Source organism: Pieris napi, chromosome 19 (genome assembly GCF_905475465.1).
Source record: "Pieris napi chromosome 19, ilPieNapi1.2, whole genome shotgun sequence".
Lineage (NCBI taxonomy): Eukaryota > Metazoa > Arthropoda > Insecta > Lepidoptera > Pieridae > Pieris > Pieris napi.
In genome coordinates, this window is record NC_062252.1 from 10,462,814 (window position 1) to 10,477,500 (window position 14,687).

Sequence of the window (14,687 nt, forward strand, 5' to 3'; positions counted from 1 at the left end):
AAGAAATATATATATTAAGATTAGTTTAAAAACATACATGTACAACGTATGCATATTAATGTAGCATTTGCTCGATATTGCAAAGTAAAAGGTTATTTTTTTTAAATAAATATTGTATGTATTAAAAAATATGTATTACTGATAGCAAATATTCAGTGGACATATATATTTGTTATCGTGAACTTTGACATTGATTAAACGTCGACCTAAAGTTGGTTACGAATTATTTTAATAAGTTTTTATACAGAATGTGTTCAAAACTGCTTACTCTGAAACTTCGAGTAGCACGATCCCATTAAGGCTGCCTCATCAGGGCACTAGCATAATAAACGACGGGATTTGTAGCACTATTGCTATTGAAAGACTCTCTAAAGAAAGGCTTTACTTAATAAAGCTTAGTTATTTTTCAAGTGTGAAGTATAAACGTATTGTTTTTAGAAAAACTTTGTATTTGTTCTGTGTAGTTAATAAAAAATATGTGGATAAATTTGTTGTTTGTTATGTACGGGAAGGTTTTTAGGAACTCTTTGGTAATTTTAAATGTGCCACAACCTTTTAGTAGGTCGGACCCTCAGTTTTTATTATCTGTTTTATGATCATGGTGCACAGCCGGGGGTCGAACCTACAACCTCAGGGATGGGAGTCACGCTGAAGCCACTTGGCCAACACAGCTCTTCTCTCTCCTATGGGTTACTTATGTTAGAAGATTTGAACATTCACAGCTTATTGCATTGGGTGTTGTTACGCCAGTGATTTATCATTCCGTGCCTCCCATATAAACCAACTTTTATAAAATAGGAAGGTAACCAGGGCATCTTTAGAGTTAGAAAACCTCCACCTCGAAAGTTGAGAACCAAATTGGCAGACAAAAGTCCAACACAAGATCGGTTAAAAAACATTTATTCATCTATTAACTATCATTATCAAGAGCCACATAAGCAAGAGCCAAAGCAGTTATTGAGTTACAAGGTCGAATCCAACATCTGGCCTTAGTTTAGTACTTATATTTAAAACTTTTGCAATGACCAGCTTAAAGTTGGTGGGGAATAACTGAAGATAAATAGAGATGGAGCCAGTTGGCTTATACTCTAGGATTTAAGCCCGGGTCCCTTGGGTAGAATGCCTAGCGAACCCCGAGGGCCCATATTAAGGGCGTGTGAAGGGCTGAGGTGTTTGAGTGGGTGGGGTCCTGCTACCCCTCTGAATAGCAGAGGGATTTGAGTGTAGACCCAGCCCCACAGTCCCCGCGTCAAGCTCGACATCCTTGATGCGGGCCTGCGTAAGCGCATTTTCACCTCATATTAAAAAAAATACTCTAGGATTGGCAAGCGGACAAGGCTACGCTGATACCGTGTCCTGGGGTTTTAGTGGGTATGCACAGTAAATCCCACATAACCCACCACAAGGTAGTCGTGCCGCGGTAGGGTATGCGTAACGCTTTTCCTCACAAAAAAGACCAATATATAAGGTCAATAAAAAAATTGTATGAAAGTGTTATTGTGTATTACACACAATAGATTTAGTTTTAAAGAAAAAAAAATATTGGTTGTTTGTAAAGTAGGTTTACGATCGAGATGTTTACGTGATAACGTCTTATTGGTGATATAAGTTTTTGGGAAGTAAGGAATTAATGAAGATAACAATTTTTTCAAATTTTAAATTACATCTATCGTTTTATTCACACTTTTGATGATAAATTTCGGGTGTAAAATGACAAGTTTACTTATTCGACTATGATATACATTTTTCTTCATACATTCACGGAATGACTGGCAGCGCTCGAGATGAGACGGGAGATCGGTCCGTCTCTCTCTCGTTATACCTGCGATCGCGCTCGTGAGGTTTTAGTGTGACACAAGTTTCTGAACATGTCACCCGACTAAAACGATTTTAAAGACGTTATCACGTCAATAAGGTAAACAGTTCAGAACTTTTGCTATAGATGCTCAGAATTCGTTAGCTCATTGGCTAACAGTATAACAGTACCTAACATTCGTAAAGAGTTAACGGTATTTAATAAAGATTATTAGCACAGATCCTAACAAAAGCTCAAAAATCTATAGGTATAGGAAATAATGATTCTTTTTTATTGATAAAAGCTTGCCAACGCTCGGCACACCGATACATTGGTAAAAGAACAAAAAACAATCATTAATTTGACAAGCACTTACAAGCAAACATGACGTACGCGAAGAGATAATACAAAAATTAAACAAACCAATTTAAATTACAAAAACTAAACGAAAATCGATTTTAAAATATAAGGGGAGCAACTATGGATATCCAGACCTAGCTGGTTTATCAGAATGCTCAATCTGGACATCGGTGAGCTTTGACCAAAACACGTTCTCCGGAATGGAGGGACAAATTGAATGATAAGGATATAACTATAATAGAATTATTATTATTCATCCGCACTCATTACCGCACCAAAATCAAGTTATATTTAACCCAACCTAACAAGGCCTAATGCCCAAAACACAGTCACAATTGATTCATTTTTGTAAATCTGTATTCGTAAATAATAAATATTTCCTTGTATTATAAAAACATACCACAGCTAAAACCAGTCCCAGTCGACCACTGTACGTTGCGCGTGCGTCATGTGTAAATTACAAATACTGTTGTTCTGTTATTTAATCGTGTTTGCTACTGGTGAGTTTATTAATTCAATACTTTATTCATATGTGAATGCCGTAGTATCTTAATGCAGACTTCATTAATAATATTATTAGCAACAGGTTAGCTCCATGATTAAGATTTTAGACATATCATTCAACATTTTATCATGACTAAGCCAAACATTGTCCAGTTTATCATAAATTGTTATATTTTATTTAAATTAGATTTAAATATTGCATACACTATTACTATTTAAAAAATATTACAAATGACTCATTGTTTTCATACTAAACATTTTTTTTATATTTCACTTTAATTAAGAATGAAATTAATTTGAGAAATCCTTGGCTTTATTAATGAATCCATACAACTTGTACTTTTTGTGTTAGTATAAGTTTAAAAAATTAAGATTAGTTTTGTAAATGTTCTAGTATTTTTAGGCCACTTTTAGGGTAAAAGCCTCCTCTATATGTTTCCATTCCTCTTTGTTTTGAGCAACATTCATCCAGTTTTTCCCCTGTAGTTCTGTTACGTCATCTGTTCATCTTTTCTTTTGTCGTCCTATACAGTAGATCCAGTCCATTTTGTTGTTTTAAGTGTCCATCTTTTATCTGGTAGATGGAGGACGCCCAGAGGGGGATTCACTACCGCGAGCGCGAACCCCCCTGGGGCAGTTTCTCTTTGTTCTGCACCTTCATATTTTGATGGTTGTTTTCCCAATTTTCATGACAAACAACAAGTTCAATGAAAGAGTGTTGTGACATGTTTCATCTTTTTAATTTCTTCCAAATAAGGACTCTATAGTACGAATGGCCTAAGCATTATCCAGCCAGTTTATTAAATGTTGTACCAAAAGCTACGGCTGAACATCTTTCAGGCCGCTAGTTAAACGGCTAGGCTGTTAATTGAACGGCTAATTAAGCTAAGTTGGCTGCGACATATACATGAAATACCATCTAGTCCCCAAAATAATTCACTCTTGTATTCTTGATTGCAGCAAAACTCTGCAAGGTTCCAAACAGCGATGCAGGCGAATGCAAGGCGATATCAAAATGTCCAATTCTGAACGAACTGGACAACAAACCATACAAAAGCGAAGCAGAGGAACTATTCTTGCAACAGTCCTTGTGCGGGAATTCATTTACTTATATTATTAAGGTAATATTTAAGAAACTAATATAATATAAATACAGAGGATAGAGTATTCAATTTAAATATATTCTTGAAGACTATGTACAAAACCATATAAGTGATTTTTAAAAAATAGTGACTCGAAACAGAACTAATTTGAGTGTACGACCAACCAGGCTCCAGAAGATAAACCACTCCTTATATGGAAATTGTATTCGTTTTTACAACGAACTCCCAAGCGAAATTAAATAATTATAACTAAATAAATTCAAAGCTCTCGTTAAACGTAAATTAATCAATAAAGCTTTTTATAAATTTGACGCATATTTAAATGATTCTAAGCCTTGGGATTGATTTTCTCCAGTTCAAACAATTATTAGTATGACTCAATACTTGGCGATTAAAAAGAGTGAAGGAAAGATTTTTGTCAGTTCTTCTTGCCCGCTCTACGCCTGACTTGCGAACTGGTAGTTTGTGGCGTTCATAAGTGTACTTGTTTACCTATATGAATAAAGTTATTTTGAGTTTGAGTAACGCATTTCTGCTTCAACATCTGCGGCTCTGCTTTACCGTATCTAAGGCTAGAGAGAAGACTGTTGTGGTCTCTTTCCACGGAAGGTATTTAATTTAAATGAACATTACTGCAACGTTAAGCTTGCTAACTTATTGCAGTTGAGTATCAAATTTATAAGTTTTTCAAAGTAGAACAATTTTATTAACACGTGATACGCGTTCCACCCCATGTAAATTATTCATTTATACAGCATAATCACTGAAATATTTCAATTAATGTAGCAATCGCGTCATATAACGCATAATTTACGGGTATGGATTAGACTTAATGTTTCCTTCCTCAAATCCTTATAGTTGAGGACAACATACCCATGAAACAATTTTACATAGTTCGGTACTCCAATCCCATTTTTATAATACAAGTCATAATCATACAATCCATCCATCAACCACTTGACTTAAGACATAAATATGAAGGAAGCAAAGATTTCGATATTTAATAAGCATAATGTAACAATCGTTAGTAAAGACAATAGTAAGGATGAAGACATTCAAATTCTTTAGCTTAAACTTTTAAACATCCTTTAGGTGTGCTGTCCATTAGATACAACGTCGTTCCGGATCAAGCCCGTCATATATACAGTAACAAAAGAAACTGCACCAAAACCAGAACCGAAACCAGAACCAAAACCAGAACCGAAACCAATACCGAAACCAAATGTACTTTCTAGACCAGAGCCGAATCCAACATTTGGTATCGATGATAAGATAAACAACCCCAACGATAAAAAAACCAATGAGAATATTTACGTAGCTCCAGATGGCACTTGCGGAATTGACTCCAGTACCGGCAATAGAATTTTTGGTAAGCATTTTGTAGAAAGTCTATAGTGTAAGTGTGATGTTAAAAACTCCAGATAGAACTACACACACACGAAAGTGTTTAGTTCAGTGCGTAAATGATTACCTATTAATTATGTTAATATTCCTAAATGATAATGTGTTAATTGCAGACCACAACATTTTAATCAATATTAATATTTTGTTTGCTTTTATTCCTATAAATGAAACTTCTATGATAAATAAATTCTACTCTTCATCAAAAAAAAAACTATTTCAGGGGGGGAAGCAACTAACCTCGATCAGTATCCCTGGTTAGCTCTACTACAATACGCGAGAGAATTTCTTCTCTGCAGCGGCAGTTTAATTTCTCCAAGATTAATTTTGACGGCGGCACATTGCATTAACGGGCCAAACAGAGCACCGTAAGTATTTATGTACCATTATAATCGCAGCATCTCGTGTCAAAAATCGCCAAAAATATAAAATTTAAAAAAACATTCGGATCGAATTGTATTGAAGTTATTTCATCAACTTTCCTATAAGGAAAGCTAGAGCGAAATAAGTAGAAGTAAGCAATGTCAAAATTAGTGTATAGCATATGGAACAGCTAAACATAAATTCACAACCATCATAAATTGACAAACTGGAAAAAAGGACAAAATAGGATAAACTGGAAAATCCTTGGAAGATATATATACGATACATCATACATAGGCGCCAAGACGGTGACGTCAAGTTGTGCGATCAACCTTAACTAAATCAGGTAATATTTTGCATTTCAGGCTTTTCGCACGTCTAGCAGAATACAACGTTACTTCAAACCCAGGTAAAGCATCTGACATTAAATCGATATTTGTAGTGCAAAAGCGGGCTATAAGAGCGATCTGTGGGTTGTCCCCACGGGAGTCGGTCCGAAGGAATTTGAAGGAATTACATATTTTGACTCTGGCAAGTCAATACATTTATGAGAATCTTTTGTATGTGCGGAAAAATATAGATATCTTTAAAAATAATAGTAGCTTCCATAATTATAGTACTCGTAATAAAGACAAAATTAGCGCAGCAACCAGTCTCTCTCCCTAAAATATGGCGAGGGGGCCGATACCTGGCCATGCGTCATGCTCGTGAACGGGTGCTGCTTGTGGTGACTGGTCGTACTTGAATTCGTGTATGCGGGGATGTTAGTTATTTCGACTATGTGTTTGCGTGTTGTTCCCACGAGAATGTAAGTGCGTGCTCCTATTTCACCATGCCTCCTGCTGATAGAAGACAAGTCTTTGTTTTTTTTTGACGTGATAACGTCTTTAAAATCGTTTTAGTCGGGTGACATGTTCAGAAACTTGTGTCACACCAAAACCTCACGAGCGCGATCGCAGGTATAACGAGAGAGAGACGGACCGATCTCCCGTCTCATCTCGAGCGCTGCCAGTCATTCCGTGAATGTATGAAGAAAAATGTATATCATAGTCGAATAAGTAAACTTGTCATTTTACACCCGAAATTTATCATCAAAAGTGTGAATAAAACGATAGATGTAATTTAAAATTTGAAAAAATTGTTATCTTCATTAATTCCTTACTTCCCAAAAACTTATATCACCAATAAGACGTTATCACGTAAACATCTCGATCGTAAACCTACTTTACAAACAACCAATATTTTTTTATTTTAGTTTTTTTTATTAATTACTTGATATGTCATGTGGAACATGGTGTAATGGTTGCAGCTCCTTACAAACTCCAAACAAAAAAAAATGGCGATCAAAAAAAGAGGCGGAGATATGATTGCCAGTTCTTTTCTTCGGTTCTACGCCCTTGATTTGAGAACTCAATAAATGTAAAATTAGACACATTAATATGTATTTCTTTACTGACGAGTCATAAGTGTATGTAACCTATATGCTTATTTTTTTTTTACCAACAGACACCCAAGAAACTGATGGTGGTGGTATTGACTCTTCAACTGTAGTTATAATTCCAGTTGAGAATACACTCTCGCATCCAGACCACAATCTTAGTAAAAGGCTGAATGACATAGGTTTTGTGAAGCTCAAGGAAGCCGCCGTATTATCAGGTTCGTTTTCTTTCTTATTTTTGACATGTTCATACATTCATACATAGCGCTTACTAGAGAGGGCAAACTATATAAATACGTAATTGATGTCTTCCTTCTTTCCAGATTTTATAAAAATAATCTGTCTACCTACAGTCGACCTTTTCCCACAGTTTAATAAAAACACAAATTTTACTGTGGCTGGGTGGGGAATTGACGAGTCTGGAGAATCTAGTGACGTTAAGAAACATGTGAGGCTTCCGTTTGTAAGAGAGGACTACTGCAAGGAACGTTATTCGGACCTACCACTTTTAAATGTTATATGTGCGGGTGGTGAAGCTGGGAAAGACACTTGTAATGGCGACTCGGGTGGTCCGTTGATGTACGAAGATAGTTCGTCATTTTCTATCATTGGCATACTGAGTTTCGGATACCGTGAATGTGGAATTGCTGGCTGGCCTAGTGTTTACACTAATGTATTTCAATATATGAAGTGGATTAAGGATGTTACTGAGGGTAGGATTAAAATCTAATTTTTCATTGGATAATATGATTTTGAGTTCAAAATGTATGGTAAAGGTTGCTCCACCGTTAACTTTGACAGCAAAAACTTCTTTGGAAGAAAATATTGCACAGTTACAAAGTTACCATAAGTCTGAAATTATATTTTTTTTACACTTAAGTACTTGATTTTGTAGAAAATATTTATAATCCTAACTTTAAGATATCTGAACACACAGATTTAGGTAATTAATTTGACATAAAAAAATAATTTCTAACGCTTTTACTAAAGCGTCAAAATGTCATCAATACTCAAAGATCGAATCTCAATTAGTATTAAGCTGTTTAGTAAATGTTACACATAATATATGGTGTTCCCGAAAACAATTTTTCATTTCTCTTAATATATTTTTTCTACCATACCTACTTATACTAAAATACATACATGACTCTTAAAATGCCGGCAACGCACTCGCGAGCCTTTTGCATTAAGAGTCTAAAAAACGTAATGACTCACCTCTAGCGTTTGTGGCTGCGTCAGCAATTTTCTGGAATGCATCAAGGAATGCAGCAACTGCTACTAGGGCTGACCTGAAAAACGTTTATAATTAAAACACCCAAGTTCTATGTGATGTTTGAAAACGAATTAAATCAACGCTTTTCTAGTTAAGTTTACGTTACATTATTAATTTTATTTAAGTTCACATGAGCTCGGTTGATTTATGTGACTAAAAGTACAGTAATCCCTTCCATATCACGGTGGATTGGGTCCGCGTTATGGGAGAATTCTCGCATAACGCGCTTGTTGCAATCTCAACGTTATATGGATAAATACCCGTGTTATACGAGGGACTGAAGTCTCGTAATATCCAAATGCGTAGTACCGTGTTATAACACATTTATATACCCCTATAGCTAAGTCCCTGTAGTTTGTTATTTAGCCCAACATTTCGCTCCATAAAATAATGAAACATTCTATATAAGAAATATTGTAAAAATATTTTCAATTAGATAGCGCCTGATCGTTTTGTGAGCAAAATCTCGTTCATACAAATCATATAATTTTATCAGGCGATATTCTTTATCATATTAGCAATTACGATAGGAATATTACAATGAGTAAATATACAGAGCCTATGGAGAATCAACGACACCATGATTATTACTTTTTTTTTTATGTAATACGAGATAATCGGATCACCTGATGTTAAGTGATGCCGACGCCCATGGACATTGCCAGTAGGCTCCCAAGTGTATTTCCAGCGTTTACCATACTACCATTAGTACGCTCTTTTCTTGAAGGACCCTTAGTCGACTTTCTATATAGAAATCATCCTTAGGAAAGCGGCCATGCTTTAAACCCAATTTTAGAATCAAGTTAATTATCACGAAACACACAGAAATCTGAGACCCTGATCTAAAAGATTGCAGCGCCACTGTTTGCTTTTTCTTAATACTTCAGCTTATAACCAAAAACATCGTGATTGCTACGAGTGTTTGATTTTTGCTATCGAGTTTCTTCTCTGTCATTGCACCACACTACATAAATTGGTCCGAATTAGTGGCTGTAGCGTCAATTGCGAAGAATAGCGTAACTGATTGCATACGAATTACCATTGCATTCACTGCCAATGATAACAATGATATGAGAACGAGGAACATACATAATACCCCTGACGTCCGTCGTTCCACAACTGAGCGTTTTTAAGGCATTTTTAAGCACCATCACTATATTAAACCAGCTGACAACTAGTATTTCCGAACCAATTCAACTGAAGGTTTAAGAAAAGAGTGTACCAATTCTTAAAAGGTCGGCAACGCACTTACGAGCCCTTTCAGCAGGCGGTATCACTTAACATAAGATGAGCGTCCTTGTAAAAAACTATATAATCCTTTTCGTCCTAAACCAACTTATAAATTAAATAAATAAAAATAATACTTACTTCAATGCCGAATGTAATTTCGTAGCTTTCGATATAAATTCCTCCCACATAGGTGCGCTGTTCTGTAAAAGAGAAAAATAAGATTATGAACTGTAGAGTTTCATAGCGATTGAGCGTTCTAAGCCGAGCTCTGCACTGCGGTTTTCGCAACGGCGGTCGCGCTCAAATCAGTCCTGAAGCAGTCATTTTACGATTTGGCATTCTGATAAACAATAAACTACAAGCTCCCTCCTTAACGGGGGGGGGGGGGATTTTGTTGGAGGGGAGAACGGAAATAACATCTTAACCGGCCCAACAGTCAACCTGCACGCGTTGGTGGTTCGTTATACGATAACGGTACGGACGAGGCTCTGGTGAGCAAAAGTCTGGGCCTCAGATTTTTGTATCTGTTTCATGATCATTTGTCAATCCACTCCGTTGACTTTTTTGAGTCTAAGGCAAGCCGGTTTCCTCACGATGTTTTCCTTCACCGTTTGAACGAATGTGAAATGCGCACTTAGACAGAAAGTCCATTGGTGCCGGGGATTGAAAAAAATCTATTTTTAACTCCAATACACTATAAAATCGTACAATGTAAATAACAGGCGGACGGCGTCAATTTGTCTACGCATCCGACACGACCACAGCGGAAGCGGGGCTATTTGTACACCTCAAGAACGCCGAAAATGTTGAGGAATGTGATATACTGAAACATTTTCTTAACAGTTCTTATTAATATAAGTCTATTGCCAGCCATGAAAAAGTTTGTTGAAACACGTTTTATCTAGTGGCACTGCAGTCTTTCCGCCAAAACGGCACGGCCGTACCATCCTATAACTTCGTTGTGGTTAAAATTCGAAGCCTGAATTCAGTTCAGTTACCAAGCAGCCATTTTATAGACACGGTATATTTGAAATTTCATTGAGTTTGAACCCAGTTCAGTTACCAAGTAGGCATTGTGTAGACAAATTTTCATTCACTTAAAACAGTAGTTTAAAAGTCAAAGTTTCTTAATTTGTCACTCAAAACTCAAACTCAAACTCAAAATATCTTTATTCAAGTGGGTAACCAAGTACACTTTTGAATCGTCAAGTTAAATTAATCGTAAATTTACATTTACTCACTGACTGGCGGATCATCAAGAATCTAAGGTAGGTACTTCTAGCAAACAGAAGCTTTAAAATTAGTAAACAATTAGTGCTAAATGTATAAATCAAGGAATAGTCATGTCAATGTATACTTATATAATTATGTATTTAAAACTTAATATTAATTTATAAATATTGATATAGTCACTATTGCTATAGCTAATTACGTAATAACTTGAGACAGAAGGAAGTATGGACTGAATAAATTAACCGACTTGGTATTACATGGATCTCACAACTTTACTTTAAGAACTGCGTTGTGAGATGTTTGTTTTACAAGTTAAGACTCCCAAAATACCAAATTCACGTTCTATATAATTCAATTCAGTCTTGAACAATTTCTAACATATAGATTTACTTTAGACAAAATATAAAACATACATTAACGGCCAAAACCAATATGCAATCTCAATCCAATTTTAGCTGTCATAGACTGACAATTCAATCCATTTCTAAAGAAAAGCATGCCAATATTCAATACATGGACTGAGATACCAATCTAATTATTCAACCAATCGTTCAGAGGGCGGATAAGAGATTGAAGATTGCCCTCTGTATGAAAATGAATGTTTACTCATGCCAACAACCTATCTGTCCATTTTGACAGTGCTTCGATTGGCCAAATCAATCTCGGATTGCTATCGGTGAAACTCGTATGATTTGGGTTTGGGATTGCGACCTAACTTAATATTCATTGGGAAAATTTATTCATCTTCGTCATCTTCCAGTTCTAGTGATAGTGATTTGGAAGTTTAAATGCAATTATCCGATTGGGATAGTAATTCTGAAGCTGGAAGAAGACAACGTACTTCTGTGCGAAGACATAAGAAGACAAGAATTTATTATATCCAGAGCCTGAATGACGCCGAATTCACATTTAGATTTAGGTTAACAAAAGAAGCTTTGGAGACACTTTTACACAAAGTGATGTCTATATATGACTTCTTGCAGGTTTCATCTTGTCATCAACTTTTGTAAAAAAAAATTAAATATTAGCTACAACCAAAAATATTTGTTACTATAGATACTACCTACTAACTCCACTTCAAAACCTCCAGCAGAACATCTTTATAACGAATCTCAAATACGAAGCAGAAATGTGGTGGAAAGGACATAATATGGTGTTTGGAAAAAATCGGTTCCCCAAAATCGGTTTGTCAAAAAAGGTTTTGCTTCAAGTATCTCGTGTACAAGCCGTGATAGTGGCATGTGCAGTGTTGCACAATATTGCTATTGATATGCGATATGAACATTTTGAACTACTGCAACAAGTAGATGAACAAGCTGATGATATTGATCAAAGCGCAATTGACAACGTGGGAAATGCAAGTGTGCGAAGTAATCTTATAAGTGATTATTTTGCTTTATTACTATAATATTTTATAAATTACAACATTTTTGAGATAAATTAAATAAAAATTCAATGCTTTTATTTAAATAAAAATACAATTTTTTAATACAATACATCCTCGCTCCAGGCACAATATCTATTATTTTTCTAATTTATTTAACAATATATTTTTTTCTATGGCCCATAATTCTCTTTTATGCTCTCTTTCTTCCTCTTCAAATGCCCATTGCTTTCTCTTATTTAGAAGCTCTTCCTTTCAATTGACTTTCATTTCCTTCGACAGACAACAATATCATGTCTTTGACTTTTTCCTCGATAGGGGGTAAGAGGAGTAGCAGCACTAGGGCCACCTCCTGTACGATATGTTTCAGCATGTATCAAGGCAGACTTTTTTCTTGTAGCCCTCTTTAAGCTTTAGCACTGCGAAAGTTTACCCCACTTGTGCTATTAAACAGCGCCTCCAGCGTCTTCCAGCACCGCTCTTTCTCCTGCCAGGTGACTGAGTCACTCTTTTTATTTTCTAATATATTTTTATGGTCAGCAACAAGCGAAGTTAGAAGGTCAACTTCTTCCCGGCTGAAATTGACGCTTCTTTCACGTTTTTGCGTAGACATTTTTTTAAGTTAAAGAACCAACCTCGAATCACAAAAACAACATACACAAACTACTCAGAGAAAATTTATATTTGTAATAATATTATGTACTAAAATACTCAATAACCTAACAAACAATAATACCATATGACAATGACAGCCCGTTTCATTACAAGTAATATTAAATGACCAACAAAAAGGTTAAGGTTCTATGTTTTTCTATAGAATTTATTTGTTCGTAACAAAAAAACAAACAAAACGTTGCATAGCTATTTGCTACTTTATCCATACATTGTGAAACAGACATTAAGTCTTACTTATTTTATTTCGTTCCAAAAACAGCAAACTTTTGGTATGCTTGAACACAACATATTGCATTGAACGAAACGCGGTCGAGAGGCAAGGATCACGCAAAAGATTGCTGTCAATCTTTTGTCAAATAAACAATCGGATAGCAGAAATGTTTATTGGCATGCAGATTGGAGATCGGTCTTTAGATATGAATCAGTCCAAGATTGGTTATAATCATAGATTGAGGATACATTATTAATTTTGGCCGTAAAAGGTCCCGTTACGACCTGTACTGTTATAATGTATGGGAATAACTACTGACCTCTATGTATTGTAGAACAGTGGCAATTAGGTGATTACGCAGAAAAGATTTATAGTTGTTAAAGTAACAATGTGAATTAGCCGAATTTTAAACAAATTTAAACGTTTCAAAATTAGATACCTTTTAAGCAAATGAGTAAAAAAATGCTTGTACTTAATAAAGGTTTTTAAAATTTTGATGATTTACTAATGATTAAAATACAAATTGTTATTTTCTAACTCTTGAAAACTTTAAAATAAAAGCATCTCTAGTTAAGATGGCGAAACCAGTCCCTGTGACTGTCCATGCTTGTAGACACGAAACAAACGTCAAGTTTTTGACGTGTTAATTATCATTCTTAAATTATACAAATACACATATATTTAGATCAAAAACAGACTCCAACTAAATTGCGAATGCTTCGTTTAGTGTCACGAGACTGACATATATATATATATTAATAGTGTAATAATATTTTTGATACAGTAATTTTTTATAAGTTATTTTACTACATAACGCCTTTTCATCATCATCATTAGGTTTCTAAAAAAATATTTTAGAATTTCCTCCAGTTACTTTAGTCTATGCTAGTTAGATATGCTTACGGTACATTTCAATATCAAGACAGAAATAAAATTTCTGTATTGTCATTATGACAGCTGTCGAATAACGAATTATAATGACAATTGACATACTAGTTTAACGACATTAGCCACTTTTATGATTAAATTGAGACAAAATAGGACAAATTCAAGCGTGATCATTAGCCCTCATAAACCATAACGGTCGTTATAGTAACAAGGTAGTTTGGTGACCGTCAGAAAATGCGTCTGCCATTTCCCTAACGCCGCCGTTCGGTTCATTGACCTGTAGTTTTTACAACCTACGGATACGATATGTGATACTACTTGGACAAGAATCTCTCTGGACTGGGTTGACTTGGACCCAAAATCGACACAATATATAACAAAAAAAACATGGAATCTGAGGCGAATAGGGTCTAGGGCCCTGGATTATTATTACTATTTATATAGCAACAGTTCCATAAATATTCTCCTTCAAAATTATTTTCGTGGCTCCCCGGTAGAACGCAAGAGCCGGGTGCCTCTAACGCGGCCATTATTTATTTATTTGAGAAACAGAACAGATACAATTTTAAAAAAAAGTTAAAAAATAAAACATAAAATTGGATGTATCCCCTTGTAGGAACTACCTATGTGGTTTTAGTGGGTATTGCTCATCCAGCCGAGATTCTGGTGTGGGTCGAGTCCCACCAGCCCTGTTTCATGAGAATACGCAAATGCATTTCGACATTTATATATCTATATATAATACAATGAGGAAAAATTGAACTGAAATTCAATATACTGAACTTCTCATTAGCGGTCAAAAAACATAAATAAAATATGTGTAATTAAA

General features: G+C 35.2%; 2 protein-coding genes across 4 annotated transcripts in view; one reads left to right on the forward strand and one right to left on the reverse strand.

Moving 5' to 3' along the window:
- Positions 1 to 14,687, reverse strand: part of LOC125059161 (protein MTSS 2) — a 156,930-nt gene that overhangs the window by 76,608 nt on the left and 65,635 nt on the right. For all 3 annotated transcript variants that reach the window (XM_047663450.1, XM_047663448.1, XM_047663449.1), the window contains exons 2-3: positions 9,606 to 9,667; positions 8,180 to 8,253 (exon numbers count right to left, since the gene is read on the reverse strand). In XM_047663450.1, the coding sequence (XP_047519406.1) occupies positions 8,180 to 8,253; positions 9,606 to 9,667 (136 nt within the window). The remainder of the gene's footprint in view (positions 1 to 8,179; positions 8,254 to 9,605; positions 9,668 to 14,687) is intronic.
- Positions 2,540 to 8,046, forward strand: LOC125059165 (phenoloxidase-activating enzyme-like). Its single transcript, XM_047663454.1, has 7 exons — positions 2,540 to 2,655; positions 3,620 to 3,780; positions 4,855 to 5,131; positions 5,387 to 5,531; positions 5,892 to 5,935; positions 7,033 to 7,182; positions 7,288 to 8,046. The coding sequence occupies exons 1-7, from the start codon at positions 2,604 to 2,606 to the stop codon at positions 7,692 to 7,694; spliced, it is 1,236 nt and encodes a 411-aa protein (XP_047519410.1). The 5' UTR covers positions 2,540 to 2,603; the 3' UTR covers positions 7,695 to 8,046.

What these genes read in the sequence shown, in the direction of transcription:
- LOC125059165 (XM_047663454.1), top strand. Translation starts at nt 2,604, where the DNA reads ATGTGTAAATTACAAATACTGTTGTTCTGTTATTTAATCGTGTTTGCT. An exon ending in CATTTACTTATATTATTAAG is followed by an intron (nt 3,781 to 4,854) that starts GTAATATTTAAG and finishes AACATCCTTTAG; the next exon opens with GTGTGCTGTCCATTAGATAC. An exon ending in CAACGTTACTTCAAACCCAG is followed by an intron (nt 5,936 to 7,032) that starts GTAAAGCATCTG and finishes TTTTACCAACAG; the next exon opens with ACACCCAAGAAACTGATGGT.